Source organism: Euwallacea similis, chromosome 20 (assembly GCF_039881205.1).
Source record: "Euwallacea similis isolate ESF13 chromosome 20, ESF131.1, whole genome shotgun sequence".
Lineage (NCBI taxonomy): Eukaryota > Metazoa > Arthropoda > Insecta > Coleoptera > Curculionidae > Euwallacea > Euwallacea similis.
Genome location: NC_089628.1, coordinates 1638941 through 1661395, shown reverse-complemented (window position 1 = coordinate 1661395; position 22455 = coordinate 1638941). Strand labels below are relative to the sequence as shown.

The following is a 22455-nucleotide window of genomic DNA, read 5'->3' as shown; positions in this document are numbered from 1 at the left end:
ATTTTAACCAGAATTACGAGATGCTGTCTCGCCCTTATCGCTTTTGATGAAAAGCATAAAAGCAAATCCCCGAAAGTTCGTAAAATGCTTTTTAAAGTATTCTCCGGCAACGGGTCCTCCGGGAGTTTCAGAAACTATTAAATTTTGTTTGCCATTGGAAGTTATTCGTCAACTTCCTGTTCTGGGTAATTCGAAGAGTCACTCAATCCAGCGTTTAGGGTACCTAATGTTTTCACCGGGGAATTGCTATTCTGACTCAAACTTTCGGTGTAGCCGACTTAATTAGACAAGTTGGTCTTTTTCCGGGAGTCCTGAAATTGGGACTGGGAGGTATTGATTACCCCGAATCCTATTTACTGATACAATACGTTTGTTTCTCAAAATGTTTGAGACATTGAAGAAACTTGGAATTTCTTGAAAGAGCAGCTTTGCAGCAAAAACCCTGAGGATAAGCTATACTATTTTGCCTGAGTAAATTCCATTACAGATAGCACGGAATCCTTTCCTACAAATTCTAAACTTATCTGAAAAAGAAAACGTGAGGAAAAGGGGAACACACGCTGAAGACGGTTGCTCTAGAGTTTCGATACAATACATGGTTTAGCACAAAACTAAGTGCAATCGAGGTCATATTTTCTTCTGGACAATCAGCTCGATTGCTCACATTGTTGCTACCCCCAAAATCAGTTTTCTTCATATACAATAAAATGTTTTCACAGTCGTCATTGCATAACCAGCTTTGCATCGGCTTGCCAACTGGAATCAAAACAACAATCCTTTCAATCGGATTTAATTCAATAAGATTACCATGTCAGCCTGCTAATTAACTCTGACACATTTGATAAACTGAACACATGTAATACATGACTCATGTTATTTATAATTCTCAAATCTGTTCGATGTTGCTGTTAATTAAAACATTTTTGATTGTCGAATTAGCAAGAGTTCGAGTAAGTTTCAACGGTGACAGCTCTGTTTTCAGCCCAACACACCAGGAATGTCCAATTAACTTCCCCACTTGTGAACTCAATTTGAAATTTCCTACTTTAAATTTCTCAAGTGTTTACTTTTCAGTATTAATTCATGATATATGTTATAGATAATGTTCCGGGTGATTAGATAAGATATCCCGCACCTGAAAAAAGTTCGGTTATAGTATGAAAGGCAAGAGTGTCTGCGTGGTCCACATGAGGTCGGTTCTGCATTATCTGCTTGATACAAGTTTTTATTATGTGGAATTTGGCACCACTTAAAAATGATAAGAAAACACGATTTTCCAATTTATTTATGCAACGTAGCACACAAAACTATGTAGAGCTCCCTTGAAGAGAAGGTTAATTCATTTTTTACTGTTTAAATATGTATAATATCGAGAGAAAACTTTCAAATAGGAAATATTCTCATTTCACAAAATAAATAAAACCTTGAAATGGTATATCCAGCAGAAATGGAGTAACCTCCGAGTTTTCTTAAAGAGACAACTTACTGAGAAAATGTTTCATGGCTCTCGGAATATTTCATCAGTTTCCCAGGAAAAAAGGTCCCAACGCGTAACTTTACCGATATGTTTGTATCAGGTGTCCACGATATTTGTATAATCTCCATTTCTTCGAAGTCCTTTAATAATACATGTCAAACCGAAGTTTGGAGGAGAGGTTAGCTTAGGGGTCATATTCTTGAACCCTGGGAGTAGAACGTTCCCTGGAAATTACGTAAAAGCAGTGCAGAAAATAAACAAAAACGCCACGCTTAATTGGATTGAGGGACGCATGTGCAAAGACCAAACCCCCACCACCCATTTAAAAGTGTATTAATACTGCATTACAACCGAATTAAAAATGATATTGAAAAACCTGCAAACGCGACGTATAATACTGTTATTTTACCTCAGACCATTTTATTTTTGAAATTGATGTGCTCACCACATCGGTATAAATGATTTAATGATTTTACGAAATTGAAGTGGTTGTAGATAAAGTATTGCATATAACGTGTGTGGTATTTGGTTATTACCGCCCTCGAGCGATTGCAAACTTCGCCTCATCGGCTCCGTTCGCCAAACCGCACTTATTAAAAACGATAAACATCAAAAAAACCTCAAATAGGCGTTAAAATAGCAGAGGTATATCTTGGATAAATGGTAAATAGAAAATGGCTTAATCAACGCCCTCCTTCGGTTCACCGCCTACTACGTAGCTTATTTTAATGATCACCCGTTATACTAAATAAAAATAGAAATATTATTTAACCCTAGAATGCTACCCATATTTTCTAGTACAGAAAAAGTGCCCTGGGGTTCCAGTTTACCCCAAACAATCCACACTTAGAATATAAATACACGAATCAAACCAACGAAGCCTGCGTCAAGACGGGATACCGGTGATATGAAACTACTGTGAAAGACAAATCGGCGTTATCAGTTAGCAAAAAATGGTAGAATCTTTTTTCCTTTCTGGGGTACAGGCAGGCCCCGGGTATCATTCTAGGGTTAATTCGCGCTTTCACGAAACTAGTCATTGTGATGACACCGGACAGCATCTTGTACGTGCATGGCTTCAGGAGAAATTCTTTAAAATTGAAAGAGAAAACCGAATACTAGCAAACCTGAACTATTTTATCTTTGTTAATGTAGGATATCGGCTTTAGAAAATAACACGATTATATAGTTTTATATGATCTATTATCTGCTAAGACCACTCGAAAAGCGAGTCCAAGACGCACTACTATACCATTTTCTATCACCCCTATATATAAACATCACCTTAAATCTCATACATAGTGTCTATCCTCCACTTTAAACCTAAATATAATAAATCTAAAGCTTTATCTTAGTTATAATATTGATTGAGTTTTTGTCGACTTTAATAGCTTTAATGTCCATAACTCAACAGTTAATTTCCAAAGACCTAGATATTACTTAACTTAGAAAAATTGAGAATTAGAGTTAGGTGGTAAAATCCACAAACTGAAGTGGCGCTTGGGCCCTCCATTACACTTTTTGTAAGATCCGAAAAAGTACCCGATGGGGCGTTTACAAAAGGAGCCTTCTCGCTGGTGATTGGTCTGCTGAGAGCATTTAAGGGTGGTGTCTGCGTTGGTGACCAAGGCTGTTTCTTAAAGTTAATAAATTCAAGTATCTCTATCGAGGAGCTCCGTTCTCACGAAGAAATATCATAGAAAGGAGTACTTTCGTAAATCTCCGTTGGATATACTGGACATCAGTGCGACATTAATATTGACAATACACCGGCGTTGCCTCGAGTTTTTGAGAGCGGATTTAATAAGAAATACTGACTACCTAGCGCTTAACTTTTGGGGTATCTAACGTGATGAATGCTCTGCAACGAAAGAGAAAGGAGATCGCAACCACACAAGTACATACTCGAGCGATGCAGAACTAACTTCGATAAAAAAAAGACTAAAATCATTCAGCACTGAATTAGGGGTCTTCATTGGATCTCCCTCAAGTCCTATTTCTTACGACATGTCATCAATGCTATCAGGCCATAATTTTAGTTGTTGTGTTTGTATTTTAACCAATGGGAACGGGATGGAAAGTTATTACAAATGAATCCAAAGCAGCCTTCCCGCTTGGCGTCTGGCAAAACACCCTCGAACACCCTTTTAAGCCAATACGTTACCCTAAAGAGGAGAAAGGGTCGTTTTGGGCGAATCCAATGTTGCAAAGAACCTTTCTATGTGCAGAGATCCCCCCGGAATGTTCCATTTCCATGATTTTCCATAAATACGGAGAGGAGCGGCGTTTACATGCCGGGATACTAGAATTGAATTAGTGCGACATACGTGTTAAAACGTGAAATCGTCGAATACGAGTATTCTCGTTCCCAATTTAACCATGTAAATTGAAAGGAACGACCGTCGTAAAGTTTATTTCTGTTGCCAAACCGATAGTAATTCCAAAGAAGCAAGAAACACGGACTTTTCGTAGTTGAGTTGGAGTTTCGTAGTAACGCGAGCATTAGCCAATAAATTAATTAACATGTACTTATGTTCGGCAATTTCGGCAGACTTGAAAGTTCAGTGGACCGGATGACGGTGGAAAGATGGGGGAGTTGAATATGAATATTCAGAGGGATAAAATATAAAACTGAATCACCATTTCTATGTGAGTCGGCCGCATCTCGTGCATTCAAATTAAAATTTTCACGTTTCCACACTAAACTAATTAGACCACCCTAAAGCCGGTGGTCGGTCCCTCGGGGTAATTAAATCACGGCAACGCTGCCTCTAGGGGTGTGACGCGCATAGATGTCGTGACGTCAGCGGAGTACGTAAGTGCGCGCGTTTGGCAACGCGCCAACCGGGTCGAGGGCCTTTCCGAGAAGCCGGTTTTCGGGAATCTGGATGATGGAAGTGCATTTGCTCAAATCCCTATATTTTTCCCTTGTAATATGATCTTTACTTTTTCGGGATTCTTTTCCCGATGCATTTTTGCTAACATTTTTACTGATTCCCTCGCAGCTCGCAGGAGAAATCTATTAGCAGCTTTCCACCGAAGCAAAGATCTATTAAATTTTCATCTCCTTTGGTTACGGTCGCTTCCATTTTCCCCGGAATTCGCAATGATAAACTCAGCCTGAAAACCGCGTTTAACATTCTTGACAACTCTGTGCAGATGTCGATTTTCCAGGAAAGGAAATTTCCGCGTCCAAAATGGTCTTTAATTCAGGAAATGTGGGGGTTTGCCAGGTGCCTCCTTGCAGCGTATATTTACAAGGCTCGATAAACAATTAAGAGAAATATCTTGGAAGCCGAAGCACGGTGGTGAGGTGCAAATTACAAACAGACACGATAATGTGTTCGCATTATCAGTAAAGCGAAGGGAACATTTCCATATTTAAGCCGTTGAACGATAAGTTTGATTAAAATTTGCCCGATATTTCTTTGGGTCCTTGACCTGTTTAGAATTTATTCCTCACTTTTTGCGAGGAAGATTTGCATTTTAGTTACTTCACCTTAAATGAGTTCATGCTGTTTTCCGGCATGAAGAGCCAAATCAAAACACTGAAGTTGTTTCTAACAATACCACGACCTCCACTTTCTTCTCTTCTGGATATAATTTCACTATTGTGTGTCTTTTGCACACGCATTTCCAGAATAATTCTAAAATCATTCTTAAGTGAAATTACTAAGAGGGTTTTTTATTTAACAGTTCAAAAAAATTACACCTTTCGGCACAAAGAGAGGTTGAATTAGTATTCGTAAACTTCCTTGAGTGTGGTTTTTAACAAGACTAAATGATACACAATAGGTAAAGGGTCATCATTAAAATAATAAATTCAAACAGATATTGAGATATATCAGTAACATGTTTTACATACATTCATTTCTTAGCTAATGTTAGCAATAGTTAAATGGTAAATAGCAAATGACTTAATCAACGTCCTCCGTTTACGGTTCACCACCAACTATGAGTTTTTTAAAATGATCGAACTCATCTGTTCAATTTGACACCAAGTTCTGATTATTTGCTATTTGAAAGACTTTTCACGAAACGACAATAGTTAGAACTTAAATAATAGTTATGAACATTGCAGACACGACGACAAAAGACACGGTACGCCTGTACTTACAGCTGGTACTTGTTCTTCCTCTTGGTGCTGCGCAGGTTGGAGCACCTCATAGGAGTCATCGGACGAACGTCTGCTTCCGGCGCCGCAGACGGCGCGTCGTAGGGCGCTTCTGAGCAGCGCCCAGCAGAGGCCGCAACGGCGACGCGCGGCGGGACCGCTACTGAGGCGTCTGCGTCCCGCCGCCGCACCGCCCGTCACCTGCCGGCCGCTCGCGCCATCCCCGCAGCACGCCACTGCGCGCGCCTACTGCGATCCCGTCCGGACTGCGCCACTTACGGCACGCCGGACGCCCACCCCCTACTTGGGGCTTACGGCCGCATGGTAAAGCTTGTTTACGGCCCGGGAACTGAAACCAAAGTTATTGCCTCGCTTAACCAAACATAACAACGTCAAGTATATGGTGAGTTGTCAACGTAAATAAGTGGCTTTTGTTATATGGGCCTCGTAAACCTGTAACGATCAATCTTGGGGCTTACGGTTTATGACTCGCAAATCTGACGGATTAAGCTTGCCCTAAATTTCGGGCCGAATTGATGGTTTTATGGACCCGGAGAATGTCGCGACAATGTGATTACTAGAGGCGGGAAGTGTAAACAAGTAAATAGGGGAGAACAAACTAATACATACCTGCGGAAAACTCCTAGGTTCCAATGCGTTATCTCGTTTCAACACAGCATCACTATTACTACTACTATAGCACAACTAACAGTCACATTTGTTTATACGGCCATTTCACATCGCACTTTACATTTAAAACCGGCACCGTGCATTTGGGATCTGAAAGAAAACAGAAAATAAATAAAATGTTGGCGGTGGACTATCGTAATATGAATGAGAGATTGCTGTTCATCTGATATTACGCTAACGATTACGTTAAATGACCCTTATGTGTGATGCTCAAATTCAACTCGCTTCATGCTCATATTTAACTCCGCTCAAAGTAGGAAAAAAATAACGGATAGTAGGGTTTTTGTACAATAAACTAATGATAAGAGCGCATTAAATTAAAATAACAGGAATAATAATTTTGATCGGAAAAAAAACTTTAAAGCGGAAAACTACATATTTTGCAATTATTGAAAATTACATATTTATTTTGCAAATAAAAGGAAAAAATTTCAATTGGAAATATAATCAAATATCTCATAAATCAATATTAATTGCCTTTTTTATGGGAAAACATGCTCCAGACAATCATTCTATATAAAACACAAAACATAATTAATCAATATTAAACAATCTTAACCAGCAAAAAACTTAACGAATCTTAATTTTCAGGCCAAATCATTAAGTTAATAATAGGTAGCGACGGTCCTCCTTCTGCTAAAACAATGATGAAGTTAAACTTAAAAAACTGGCAACCCTGCGATATAGTGAAAAACTATTTGTCACTTGTTATTTTATTATTAAAAAGCAAAAGAGAGACGTTGTTATTAACGTGATTGTCCGTGCAAAAACTCCCATAATGACTAATAAAACGCAGTGGTATGCACTAATTGACAAGTTATGACATATTTATACACATGGACCGTTATTATTAAATTAAAATAATTAAACGGCAGTTATTAAGCCGCCAGAAATTTAACGCACTTTATCGTTTCGGCACAACAGGTGCGTCAAGTTATCAACACATTTAGTCTCTATATTAATAACAATAATAACTATGATATTAATTAAAAGTATTCAGAGGTTAACTAAAATTAGACGTCTAATTTTATTAACAAATCTTTTCACTTATTATGCAATGTAGTTGGTTTATTTTCATCCAATGAACGCGGATCTGGCCTACCGGGAGGTCTCAGGTTAATTGTTTTTGTTTGTTGATGAGTTTCAGGTGTAAATATTTAATTATCTAATAAAAGCAGTATAATTATATTAATTACTGATCGAAAGCATATGTATTTTGTGTATAACTTTAAAGTTGACTCAAGCAATTTGATTTCCGATGTATATCACATGTATTTTCCGAGTTTTATCGGCCTTGTCGGAAAAGCGCTGGGTTATCAAAATCGTTGCTATTTATACATTTATTGAGGCTAACCCACGCATTCTGGCACCGCGATTTGTTAAACGGTTAATTTTACAAATTTTTTTGTCGTATATCGCCTGGAAATCCGATGATCGAGGATGAAATTTATCGCTCAGCATTTGAATATCTGTCCGAAATGTGACGCGTTTCCCACCGCTTTGCAATGGAAATTGAGAGTATGCATCATAAACTGGAAATCGTTATTTGAAAAAATTGATACTTGGCAATTGCTGTGCTATTATTGAAAGAGTTTGATGAAACATCGCCATGGCTTCCCAGACCTACTTACTTACTGTCTCTAGAACGTACGCAGCAAGGGAAGAGAAATATTGATACGGAAAGGTCTTTCATATAATATCGAAAAATGGTTCTCTTTTTATCGGGAAACAACCTGGAAAAGGGCATTATTCCCGGGGATCTTTTTTTCTGGGACACAGATTTCTGAGGGAATATATCAGCGTGTAAAGATCAAAATCTTACCGCCCCGAGAGCCAGATCCTGACTTATACGGCTTTCGAAAAGATATATGGACTTTCCTGCTGACGAAGATTATCTATCGGGACGCAAAAGGGTGTTATAACATCCCTCAGGGATTTGCGGGATATTTTCTAATAGAGCTTTGGAGGGCGTAGCCAAGATGAGAGGAAATTGTTTCTCTAGAATTACGTCCCGAAACCTTCAAACCGAGATAATGTTATTATTGTTATTAGCACCAACCAAAACAAAATTAAAGCAGGGCAAGGTTTACACATGCAAAGTTTATTGGCTCCAAAACCAGTGTAGCAGCGGCGCCAAAAAAGTTCAACATTATTATTAATACGGACGATTGGCGCCATTTTGCTGGCACTTCAAAACTTACATTAAGAAAAAAAACACTGGCGCTAGTCAACTGGCGCCAATGCATACGTGTAAACCCTGCTTAAGTACCTTTTTTATTGCGAAAACATTTCGATTGGAACCAGTTAATGTGTGGTTTTTGCATAATCAATCAATTATTGACGAATTTAATTTACTAAATGGACAATTTTATGACGAACAAAAGAGACCGGACTTTATTTTATGGTAATTGTAGAGTGGATTTGCGCCAAATTTAAGTTACGCACGTATGAAAATTTCAGATTTACGCGGCCTTGTACATGCCAATTCCAACCCCCTTTACTCTCGAGAGCACTCCAGAGATAACCTGTGCTTGTATCAATAATGTATTAAGCCATTAATTTACCGAAAAATTATCTACATGTGTCTGGAATAATCCATGTATGTTAACCCGGCATCAAAGTAAGCTTTTTATAGTCGGAAGTAAAATAAAAGGTTTCGACCCTATTAGGAGCAACAAAGAGGAAATGGCTACACTTACAAAGTCAGCCCCGGCGTGACGTGGGTCAGGAAATTTTGGCAAATTGACACCCATGTGGGTTTAATGCTTAACTGTATCTATATGTAGAGAAATGTGTCGACCATAGAGAATTGTCTGTGCCCCAGATACTGGATTACCTCTGCGACTTATGAATACGCAAAATAATATCAAAAGTATTGTCTGTGGTTAGAATAGTTAAAATACACCATCAAAATAGAAATGTAAATCACCAAAAATCACGTATGACCGAAAATAAGTTTGTCCTACATGTTGGCACAATAAAGTGTTAGGATTGTTTTATAAATGCTCTATTAGTCATATTAACATAATGTCCGCTGTTTTCCAGGAATTGTCGCCAGTAATTGCCTCCGATGTGTTGTTTAACTTGTGGCGATTTATTCAACTTTCCACAATTCCTTTTGTGTATTTTTCTCACTCGCGATTATTCTTGTTGCCTTCGTGTAGGCGCTTCTACTCGTAAGAATAAACTCAGGCATTTTTCGCGATATTTATACAAGTTATTTATAAATTGGTGTCAACAACAGGTAATCGATCGTACACACTTGATATCTCTTCTCCTGGTTTCAATGTGTATATCCGTCGACATAATATTTAATACGCGTTCAATCAATTATTATATCATGCTGATAGCTGTGCCAGCCAAAGATTATCATTTTCCCTCACGTGTGAGAGACACAGAAATGCGAATTAAAATTCAATGGTCACATTTGACCCAAATATCGCGGAATGCGACTTAGTCTTATCAGCCATTAGCCCATGGACGTGTAGAGGCATACCAATGTTCAAAGTACCACTTGCAATGGGTTCTAATTACGGTCACAAGTACCATTTAAACTATCAACGAAATTCCGGCCTCTTTGCGCGGTACCAATACCAATTGTACGCATGTCGCTTCTGAGCTGCTTGACATTAACGCACAATTAACGAACGGTTAACCAGCCTTAAAAAAACTGTTGAAAATTTGATTTAAGTGTTTGCGGCAGGTGTTGGAGTTGTCATAGCAAAACACAATCTTCACGATTGTGTAAGATCGGATTACGAGTTATGCAACAATATTTGCATGGTACCTAAAAAACTGGCATGTCACGATTTCGAAACAATACTAAACTGTCTTAAAAAAATAATAATAAAATACCTATTTACGGTTTACGAGTATGCGTTACCTCATCGTGTTTGCCATGAATTAACTTCAAGACAGATTGTTTATCCCAATATTTATATGGAAAAAAATCAGATAAAAATTTTTCTGTTTCATGTTTGACCAAGATTTTCAATTGGTGTTTGCTAACATTTGACAATGCGGAATGGAAAATTGACGGTATGGAGAAAAATTGCAGGAACCGTCCACCCTCAGCAAATCGATTTAGCATTTAAACATCCATGGGGAATAAATTTATGCAGGCAATACACATCTCGAAAACGCTCTGAGGTGCGCTCAAAGAGCACAATACTCTGCGCTCCATAATCGTGATGATTTTACGTAAATTATCGGCTCCAACACCCTGGAGCCAAACAGATGACAATCAGTGAAAATAAACGATAAATTTCGTAAAAACAAACAAACGAACCCAAAATAGCAGGTTGCCTCTAATTTACCGACTAAAATAGGAAAAAGTCGCAGCAGCGGCACTCTGTGCACACTTGATTTTGAGCATACACAAGCCACCCCCGTACCAGGCCAACCGACCAACAGGTTGATTAAATATGTATTAACCCCAAAAACTAACCTAGACAATAGTAAAATTAGAGATCCATGGCCAGCGAGTTTACGATGTTATCCCAACTTAATAACTTAAACACCTTGCACGCGAGCACGCACGTACCGTGTCTCGGCGGGCTGCGATGAAGGCGGTATCGTCGGCAAACCGAAGAACCGTGCCGACGGGTGGAGGTTTCTTTGAGTTAATCGCCGAACGGGCAATAAAAATCGCGAATCATATCAAAATTAGAAGTGAGAGGTGGCCCGGATCGTGGTGCAGAGGGCACCGATGAAGTTAGATACGTAACTGCCTCCTGCTCGAGCAGATCAGCCCGGGCGGCTAGGCCTGCTGACGGTGTTGCCGCTGCTTACTGGATTTCGAGCAAACTTGTAGTATGCACGGCATACTATTTTTTGTTTTGTTAAAAATGTGTGGCCAAAGCTAAAAATGTGCTATTTTAGCGGTTATTTTTTCGTGGACCTTTAATGTAAATTAATAATAATGAGCTGTGGCCATCCATTTCGTTCGTCACATACGAAACGTGTGGAATGGCACATTAAAATGCAAGTTTAATAAGGCATCTCTTTGTCGCACCGATTCAAGTTTGCGAAACGGCAAGCGAAACGACGAGTTTTCCATTGGACATTCGTGACAATAAATCTTACATTGTTTATGCTACTAATTCATAAATTGGGGATTGGAAGTTTTGATGGTTTCACTTTTATCATTAACTAGATTTTACAAAACTACCGCAAACTTATCTAGATCAAGCATGTGCGAGTTAAATCCGAAACGCGGAATGCAAGGCGCCTTAGATCACAACAACAAGGGTGACGTTTCAGAGAATTTTTTAACGAGTTGTGCTTTCTGCTTTTTCCCACAGCTCAAAAATAAAAATACAAATAAGAAATAAAAAGAATTATCCGACTGGGAATCGAAACCCCTATCTTCACAGCGGAAGGACACTGAAGCTATTAAGCTAACGTTTCCGTCTCATATAACAGATCCACGCGTGGATTACTTCCATAACAGCCGACTAAGCGGCGATTTTGACGTGTAATATGGACTAGGCGATGATTTTGACGTTTTGCTCGATGGTTTCCTTCCATAGATCTATAATAGTGCATTCAATGGAATTTATTAAAATTTCATGTTTACTTTAAGAGATCCCACGTCATGGAATTTCCTGCTTTCTGATTAGTCAGCACCTAGCGCGCTATAATTTTAACGCACAGCTAAAGGGTATTGCTCATTGCATTTTCTCATTTTCTAACTCTCTTTCAATTCGTGCTACTATGGACATTTCCGTAGGCAGCTGTGAGAACATATCATGAGCGTCACGAACGATGGAGGCAAACTGAGAACAGTAAGAAAAATTGGAGACCTCCTTTATCACCAACCAGTAAAACTTCCTTCCTCATTGCTTACTCTTGATACTTAACATGATACTTAATATGTGATCGTTAATAAACAGTAAGCAGTAAGCAAAAGTACTGCAGTAAGTCTCAGTGAGCGGTGAACCGTAAACGTAGGGCGTTGATTAATCCATTTGCTACTTACTATCAAACATCCGACTGACCACAAGGTAATAAATGAATTTATCCCAGACGTGCCTCTGATATTTCCGCGCTTACATGAAGGTTTTTTTAATGATCGCCCATTGCTATTGCCCAAGCGTATGCCCTTTAACAATATTGCGGAATAATAATGAAAATGAAATTCGTAACAAAGCTCGAAATTCTATCCTAGTGGGAATATTTTCTTTTATTTTACTTGGGAATAACGCCTCACGCCCAACTCGGGATTGTTGAAGTGGTGGCACTGCACACTATTCCCAATTAAGACTAACTGAGAATATCCTTCTCCCTTCATTAAGGGCTCGGACGAAATCCCTTATCAACGTTTCGGTAACCCGGTTCCCGTCTGCTGCTCAAACGCTCAATTCAATAAATCCCTGTTTTTCTCATACGTGTCTTCTTTACTTTTCCCTGCTTTCCCAGGTTTCAGATTTATTGTTTTAAGACTAAAACAAACTTTTTCGGCTTATTTGGCAACATCGCAGAGGTCTTGATGATAAAGGAAAAGCCGCTTACATATTATGTACAAACGCAGACCAGACGTCGCAGCCCGCCTGCTGCACTATATAGGGCATGTCCTGTAGTCCTGTAGTTGCAATTTAGTTACTTAACTGTTCCTGGGGTCTTTTACTTATTTATTTATTTACTTGTTCATGGGTCGGGCTACAGTTGTTTTGCTTTAGAAGTGGGATTTTTTAAAATTTGTTATCACAACCAAGGCTGTTGAAAGTTAAGTTCGCATTTAATCAGATTTTTCTGGCCGCTAGGTCAGGGTTGCTGCAACAATTGTTCAATGACTACCATAAATAATACGAGATGCAGCAAACAAGAAGCGTCTCGAAAACTGCCTCTATTGACGTTGAGGCTATTGTAGCAGTTTGAAACTGTTCAACCGACGTACTTAGCATTACTCTGCACTAATATGACATTCCAGAGACAACGATTCGCCCTTATAAAACCGGCTGCCCTTCATGGTGATAAAAGAGCTGTCTGCGAGATGCGACATGAATAGTCCCCACATAGATATGGTATTTCTATATAGTATGTTCTACGTATCGAAAATGTAATGGTAGAGCGACGTCTATCCATGGATATTACACAATATGTTACCCTCCGGAACAATAGTGCACCGTGGAGCAGGACGTAATCGAGCAACTTTCCATGTAACTCAAGCCGCTTATCGACAAACCAATATTTAACGTTCTGACGCTAATGGAACATAGCGCTTTAAACAAGAAATAAAAAAAGTGCTACTTTATATGTCACACGAAGAGCTGGCTAAGCTGGAAAGCAAATTTTCGAGTAAATCTTGGCCGGAGCCAACTTTTGCCCGCTTTTTAGCGACCATAAAGTTTATTAACGCAAGGATCAAAGTTCCGAAGTTACTTTAATCCAATTACCGACGACTTTAACTTCGCAAATCCGAATCGATTTTTATCTTTGGAATTACACGAACCGGCTTATATATTAGTAAAGAGAAACCTTACTTCCGAAATGGAAGTCGTAGAACTTTAGACGAATATAAGCGCCTAATCAAGTTGAGATAATTGCGAATGCGTCGGAATTCTCAGCCAAGCTTGATTGATGGGTCTCAAATCCAAACTCGAGGAAACGAAAGAAGAACCTTCGGCCTCTTGATGGAGCGTTGAAAAACACTCGAACATTCTCGGAACTGCTTGAAATTGGCGGTATCTTCACAAATTTTCGTTGCCAAAAAAATTTGAAACACTGTCAATAATTTCATGGTACTTTTGGTACTCGTCGGACGCATCAAGCATCCGTTCACTCTCCAGATTATCCAAAAATTCCCAACGGAATTTCTCACCTTTCGCCTCATTCCACACAGTCACGGTCACAGCCGCGGCTTCTAGAATTTGACCATTTGGTAGTAAATTATCAGGCGAGCCTGATTATTAGAATTGATTATTGACGTAATGACATTACCGCCCCCTCAGGGGGATTGCCCACACAGATTGAACATTTCAATGCCCATTACAGGACAAATATAATTACTCCTGCGGGGCAAATTTGCTTACGGTGCCTTCGTATTATCAACCCATCATGTTACTATCGGAAAAGTGTTGCACTATCGCATAGGCATAGAAAAAGCAGAGAATGAACCCGATGATCGAGTTTCCAACGTCGACCCTCCACCTCCATTCGACTCATTAATGACATTTCAACATTCTCTTTTAACTTCCAACAGTTTTAACGTGGCCTATATACAATTCGGCCCTCCTGGCTATTACGATCGTTTTAGAAATAAAATTCGCGATATTTATCCTGTGCAAACATCTAAAATTTCATTTAACCGAAATATTCGAAAATTAATCGATTTGATTGCCAAATCGTACACACCACGTAAATTTGAAAATTGAATATTCAAGCGATGTACCTACTCTCGATCGTGAACGGAATGGAATCCGTTATTTGTTTGTTTAACATTATGCGAGGATCGTGTAATTAATGTAAAATGCAAAATATTTATCACTCCCCGTAATTTTCGGTTATTGTTCAATGGACTGCGCCGTTATGGAACGTGTTCGAGTTTTGAACCGTACTGCTCTGCAAGTTTACGAAATATCGACGGTCACAGTTGGCAAAGCGTCAAAATATGTTCCTCTCCCTCCCCCATTCTTTCAGAAAATTTCCAAACTTTGAGAGAGCAGTTCTATATTATGCATGACCGATGAGGTTCTTACGCGAGTTTACGCGCCTCACGTGAGGATTAGAGATCTAGGGATTTCCAAACACTCCTAATTCCATGAAATCTACAAAAGTGCGCGTTGCAATACCGCACACACACAGATAATGCCAATAGCTCCTCGTCTGATTGAACCCTATAGTTAATAGGCCTATCAAAATAAAACACCGTGAACATCCGGTTTAGTAAATAGTATTTTTAACAATAACAAATACCAAATTATTGTTCAGTTTCCACAAAGTTTAATATTTTGGTAAGTGACAGGTGATCTCACGACAGCTATTTTTACACAGAGGCCAAAATTTACCTACCTGCCTACTTACTTCAAAGGTCTTCCCGAAGTTTCCAGTCCCAGACTAACTGAAACTAACCTGAATTGAACCCTCTTACCTGTTCCTGCCTCAACTTTGCTAAAACCACCTGAGCTCTGGGGACAAACAATATTCTGTTTGCGAAAGCAAAGCAAAGGTCTTCAACCCGTCTTAATACCTTTGGCAAACTCTAATTTAAATTCCGCCCCCTATTTAAGGAGATTCCCGAACCGAAACAATGCCGTTCCTTCCGAAAGTAATAAACCTGGAAACTGAGCTTTTTAATTTCGAGAAAAACAAATATTTCTTAATAATGTTTTATAGGGCTTAATGTAACTCTCGAGCTGTAATTAGGTTAGAAAAAATCAAATTTTAATCTAATTACCAAGAAAAAATATGACTGCTTACTTTGAGTTCTTTTCTACAGTTTAGAGACACAGGGCGTGATTTGTTAAATTTATCTCAATGAAAAAATCATTGAGCTGTTCAATGAGCAAAATTACGTTTGAATTTGCGACAGCAGTCAAGTCTTGGGCTTGGGGTTAATAGTTTGAGATTTGGAATGTACTCAAACAGGGGATTTAGGCGCAAATCCGGACCTGCAAAATTAGTCGCGCCGGATCAATATTCCCAGAGATCCGATGCCGATGCTGAGGTTGAACACTTGAAGCCTCTCATTTCTTTACTTTTTCATCTCGTTTCATCCCCGGGAAATTTTATGCTAAACTCTCCAGTTTTTCAATAAGGATGGTCAGGAAAATTATTAATTAGTTTTTTCTTACCTCTTTTAAGGGAAAAGACATTTTATTAGCATTTTAATAAGCTAAAAGCGTCTTTCATAATATTTTTCCTAGGTATTTGTATCTTCCTGATACATTTAAAAGGCGATACAAAAGATGTACAAAACCTATAGGATAGGAAAGAAATTAGCAACCGCAAACGAATGGTGGAATGTGAAACTTTGGAATTTTGGTCAGGAGCTGAAGTTATTTTCTATGAAGATGTTAATATTATATGTAACTTTAGGGAAACGACTAACTTAACATCGGATTAAAGCTTGCCGAAAAGTTATATTCAGGAAATAGGAAACTGGTTTGTGATTATTTAACCTTAAACTTCCACTTTAATTTATACATTCTGAAACTGAATACATGAAATTGAGATCTGACCTGTTTTCATATTACCTGCAAAATTCCAGTCTAGACTGAAATTTCAGGAATTTCCTGAAATTTAATTGTATCATATTTACGTACATGAAAGGCTCCCTTACATCTTCTCTCATCTTCGATACTTTTTGCGAAAGAAATTTGTTTGAGAGCGAATTAAATCCTGATGAATACAAAAAGAACATTCCAACGCATAGAAACTATTTTAAATCAATTGGTTCCTATGTTTTGGAATTGGAAAAGGACATGATCTGAATCAAAGTGTGCTCGAAACCCATTTAAGACCTATGAAAAATGGGACTGTTTTGAATTTAATGAATTCAGTGATTTCTTGAAATTCGACTAATTTCCATAAAGACGTCACTAGGGTTGATGCTTTTTATATGTTGTGAAAGGAACTCGCTTCAAACCGGATTAAAACTTGTTAAAAACTGCACCAATTCACCTGGTAAACACAGTTTATTCTGAAAAATTAGACGACAAATTTACTTAACTGATAGATTGAGTTTGAAAGTAAACTTTTGTCGAGCACGTTAGTGCAAGTGCCGAAACTAGCAGAACACAAATTTCACTCGGGCACTTTTGGCCGTATGCCCACTCTCATTCAAAATATTTCAAAATGGTGCCCCATCGCCATATTGAAACCAATAGTTGCCACTTTGATGAAATCAAATGGATGTCAAGTTAATAGGGAGAAAGGGGCTTTTAAATAAGACTGGCGTATCATATGGAAGGTATTAAAGTAAAAATATCAGTACCTGTGTATGTTCAAAATGATATAGCATTCGAACGGAATCGAGCACTTTTAGAACTGTGGATGCACTGTTCCAGAATCGCCCAGTATAACTTGACAGTACTTCGTTGCAGTTTTTCATTTCGTAAATGCCTCTTCGCTGGGTGGGGGCCTCTTGGGCGATCATTGCCAACTCTGTCATCCCGCCAGTACGGCTCTGGAACGTGATCTCTGGTTCCACTTTTCCTTTCATGCGTAAATAGTTTAGTTTCTGCTGGTCGAAGATTTAATTTGCGCATTTTGAATACTGCAGATCAATCTGACTTCACACAATAGTTAATTAATTAACGGAATAATAACTTTCTGCACCTCATCTAATTAATATTATTAGCAATTTGTTTGTTGCAATGCAACAATTAATATTCACTCCGTCAACACACCTCAACAATAAATCTATTATTTTTAACAACGGTGACTTTGATGATGTGGCATTTACCGCGGTACTGCCTAAGCCACCCATGAGCAGTACCATTTCATTTGTATCTTTTACAGGCCTTTGGGGAAAACTGTGCAAATTTGAAGTAATCGTACGATATTATTAAAATAAATTAAAGAATCTGTTGGCGACATCGTTTCGATACTTTACGAGCGTGTTGTTGCCAAAACTCGCCAACAAAGATGGTATCTCGTCACCCGTTATTAAAAATTGACGTCAGTGGCGACGTAAAATTCAAAATGAAACTCCACGAACAACTACTTATAAGTACTTTTCTTATGTAACATATTTATAGGAGTCGTCTTTTACGAGTTTTAGTCGAACAATCGTCGTAAATTACCCTGCAGATACCCCCTTAAAAGTATGTTGGAGCACTATTTGTTACGCATTTGATTCGAAGACGATCTACAGAGAAAAGTGAAAGGAATGTCAAGGATAGAGCGGAGCTAAATTGGCCGATGAAAAGTCAGATTTTCGCTATTTTTAATATGATCAAGCCATTATAAAATCACATTCCATAAGTTAAATATACCGTTTTTTTAACAAGCAACGGTTTTCAGCTCTTGTTATTTGCCAAACAACTTCTGGCAAAACATCTAAAACCTTTGTAGAATAATTCCAATACTCCGCTAATACCGGAAAATATCGATAACTTTCCGATCATCGGCCATTGCGGGTTTCCAATCGGCCGCTATCAGGAGAACAGCAAGGCACAGGACCAACCGATATTCCGGGATGTTTTCCAGGAAAAAACTGGAAAGCGAGAATCGAAGTTCAATAGGCAACGAGGCTGATACAAAGAGCTAGAAGCTCTAGAGTTGCTTAAATTGAATATTTCCATTGCTATGGGACGACTAACTTTGGTACTTCAGTTATTTTGGGATCTGTGATGGGACGTAGACTCGTCATAGCTAGGTATCTGCGGTTTATTATTGCGTCTAACTTAAAATGAGGAATGGAAGAGAGCCTCTAACAGAATATAAGAATAATTTTCGAATCTCAAATATTTTGTAATAAAAGAGTTCGCAACAGGGCTCGAAGGGCACAAGTACGTCCTCGTCGGAACTATGCGAGCTCTAATTACAGCTTTCGGCTTTGTAGCTCGCAATGTGGAGTGTTCTCCAAGCTTTGACTCTTTCAGAGAACAGGGGACAAACGATAGGGAAATAATTTGAAGAATTTTTCGAATTTTTAATCTAGATTTAGTGTTTGTGAGGTAAAAATATTGTGGCAAAATTTTTCGGTAAACGGGGCCAAAATGTATGGTGTTTGTGTTGGTATGGTAACTTTTTCTACAAACCCTTGTGTACGTCACAAAGCGCAATATAGATAGCAGTGAAAGATGCTCAAAAACTCAACTTCGGGTTCAGACGAGGTTGAGCGACTGGCCAAGTCGGCAGACTTTCCTGATTGGAAGATTTTCGTGAGAAAAGGGGATGGTGATTAAAAATTTTGCCAAGGCGCCAGACTTGCTAAGGCCGGCCCTGTTCATATTGTCGATCTAGGCTAATTTTTAGATGCATCGGATGGCGCACATCATCTCTTTGACTAAAGTAAAATTTTAGGGTTTTCTTGAATTTTTGCGGGACTTTTAGGAAGAAAACACTATATTTAATAGCGATTTTGAAAGGATTTTTACGGCCAATCTTATAAATCATCCGAGGATTTTTTAAGTTTGTCAGAAGTGTTCTAGAAATTATGGTTTTCCTGAAGTTTTTTGAAATATTTCAGTTAAAATTTTAGTGCAACTTACAAAAGAAACCTTTCTTATACCAACGGAAGCACAAGATTAATTCAGAACGATAATAATATAATCTAAAGAGTAATTCAAAAGATCTGGAAGTTCTAAAACGACTGCTGTCTAACTCTGTGGGGATTTCAAAGGTGTTTTTTATGTAAATTTTATTTTAACCGCCCTCTTTCTGGTTTTAAGTGTTTTAGGATTGGATGAAAGGTGTCAGTAAAAAGAAATAAAAGAAGGGTATTCTCTACGAAAACACTGACCATCATATGACTCATTACCTCTGCTTCATTGTCATTCGAGTAAATAGAAATTAAGAGAGGAAAATTTGTGACGTCATGGTCAGCGTCGTAGATTTTACTGCAATTCAACATTTATAGTTAATTTATTTAAATAATCGGTATTGAATTTACAGATTGCAAATAGTCCCAAGAGCACTACGATAATAGATAAAAAAATAATGTTTTTAGAATAACAAATAGCTTTATACCAACTAAACATTGTCCTGGTTTCAATCATTCCACCACACTGTAAGCTTCTCTTTATCATCACACACGGCATTCAAAAAGTTGATGCGCAAAAGTCCTGCGTACAAATTCTGATCAAAGTCACATTTACTGAAGTCCCTTTTCCCCTCTTTAACCAGTTTGCTCAACTTATCAAGGTCTGACATTCTCATCTCCTTCTTTTTCCTCAAGTCTCCCATCATCGACCTTCCAGAAGCATTGCGTTTCACTTTTAGTTTACTATGGTTGTGTTTTCCGATTTTCTGCACCACGTTTTCGTCAAAGGACGTGACCACTTTCACACGACATCCAGGCACACTGCACAAAAACACACTTCCTCCTTTGGATTTCAAATAATAATGATTGTACATCACACCATCCACTTTAATAAACTCAGTTTTAGAAGACGAAGAACACGTTGTGCTGCTAGCCATGTTACTAGACAAAAGTGATTAGGTGAACTGAGGGGTAGGTATAAATACGGAGGTAGTACTGAATTTTTATGACTATAGGTAAAATAGCAATTCTGCCAGACCTTGAGCTTGAGTTTTATGACTACACCCTGCCAATAAACCTTTTTATTTGCAACAACACCGAAACGTTCTAGAATATTTAAATTCTAAATATCCATTAGGCCCGAGTTCAGACCGATTCGCACATGCTCTTGAAGTGAGAAGGTACACCCTTCTTAACCGTTTTGTTTGAATACTTAGAAAAATATGTGCAAATCCAACGGTTTTATAGAATTTCTGGTCCATAAGGATAATGTGCTAGACAAAGAATTTCTGTTCAAATTATAAGTTTTTGAACTTAAGGTATTTCTCATACTAATTTGAGTGCCAAATTTCCGAATTTTTTAATGTACGGGATGTAACATGTCGTCACGGAGATATTTCAGAGAGCGATAATACTCTGCAAAACAATTTAAAAATACTAATAGAGCCATGGCCAAAAACACACCATTTTCGATATACAAAATGGCAAAGTTTGACATTTTTTCTCCTGTTTATTATTGTTTTTTCTACTCTTTCTTCCTAAGTTTTGAAGACAGCAATAGGTTTGGGGCCGAACCGTTAACAAAGGCATTCGTCCGAGCCCTTACTAAAAGGTGAATGTTATGCTCAATTAGTTTTAACTAAGAACAGATTGTAATTACATGGCAATAACCACACCTACTGTTGTACGAGGCGTCACTCCCAAAAATCAAAAGAAATAAACAATTAGTCTCAAAAATAGGGGGAAAACTGATTTTGCAAAAAAAATTATTTGTTATTTTTGCCTCATGTGTTTTTTTTTTTTTTATATTAGTCGATCTCTCGGCAAACCCAAAAACGATGCCATAATCTACATATTTTCCTTTATCGATTTAATATTTTTGTATTTGAAAACGCATTCATGTGTGATTTTAAAAATATAAATATTATTATACTTATTTCTCATCATTTTTGAAACATTTAATATTCTTCGTACCTAATTATGGAACTAACTATAGGTACTATACATTAACTCCAAGGTGAACTCTATTATTATGTCTAAATTGAGAATATTATGGAATTCTATAACATCGTTAAAAATTTGGGCCCTTTTGGGTCTTAACTGAATATTGTCATAAAGTCTGTTTGACCCATTAGATTGGTTCAATGGCAGGTAGTAGCGTTATCAGTAGTACCGTTATCACGTTTTCTCGATCGGCTACCTGTGCCTATCCTTGCCATGATAGTATGTCATAATAAACACCCTTGATGGGTACAAAATTATCGATTTATAACTTAAAATTATGCCCAAAATCTATAGAAACCTAAATCCCCTATGGTTTTTTAATTTAAAGGAGAAATTCGTATACGTGACACATAAACTGAAATGCTTTTTCAACAGGTAGCTGAGTCAATATAAACTCGCTGAACGGGGGGTCGACGACCCGAAGATAAAAACCGCCAATCAGCTACCAAATTCGAAACCGTTTCCCCCTCAAGTTTCGCTTGGGGCTGTGGATATCCGCAACAAAAAAAAACAATGACTCACCTGAATTTCGGGTTGAAGTTGTTGGGAAGGCCTTCTGGGAAGCACGGCGATCCATTTTTCGTTTTTCTTGAAAACGGCACTACAGAGAAAGGGCAGCATAATCAAAAATCAAAACCCGGGGGTAACGCGGTCGAATCATTTATAAAAATGGCCGAAGGCAGGTCAACAGAGAACAGAAAAACGCCGAATACGACAAGATGGCGAAAAACAAATGCTGCATTCGGTTTCCGCCATTTCACCGGCACGGCACACTACGATTTTTTGTTTATAATGTACACTGTGCCTATCCGCGTTGCCGTGCAGCGACGCCAGGGGGCGGCACCGTGCAGGAACACTGCAGGAAAGTTGAAATTATGTTTTGCTGCTTTTCCCCTGTTTCCTGTTTCGTTTTGCTTGCTTCTGATCGATAATAAGTGAACATATACTGGAGGTATTGAGAGATTAGTGTTAGAGAACAGAATATATACGGAAAAGTTTAAATGCATGCAAGGTAAAAGG

At 38.3% G+C, this 22455-nt stretch overlaps 1 protein-coding gene and 1 long non-coding RNA gene across 3 annotated transcripts in view; both read right to left on the bottom strand.

Annotated features, from left to right (window-relative positions):
• The window catches only part of LOC136415367 (uncharacterized), a 45576-nt gene extending 23359 nt beyond the window's left edge, over window positions 1–22217 (bottom strand). For both annotated transcript variants that reach the window (XR_010752607.1, XM_066399915.1), the window contains exon 1: window positions 21958–22217. Coding sequence is in view for 1 of the 2 variants with exons in the window: in XM_066399915.1 (XP_066256012.1) it covers window positions 21958–22056 (99 nt within the window). In the remaining variant the exon portion in view is untranslated. The remainder of the gene's footprint in view (window positions 1–21957) is intronic.
• On the bottom strand, window positions 5703–10994 carry LOC136415383 (uncharacterized). Its single transcript, XR_010752608.1, has 3 exons — window positions 10729–10994; window positions 6222–6371; window positions 5703–5940 (listed from the first exon to the last, which is right to left on the bottom strand). It is a non-coding gene; the product is annotated as an uncharacterized lncRNA (long non-coding RNA).
• Window positions 22218–22455: the final 238 nt, after the last annotated feature.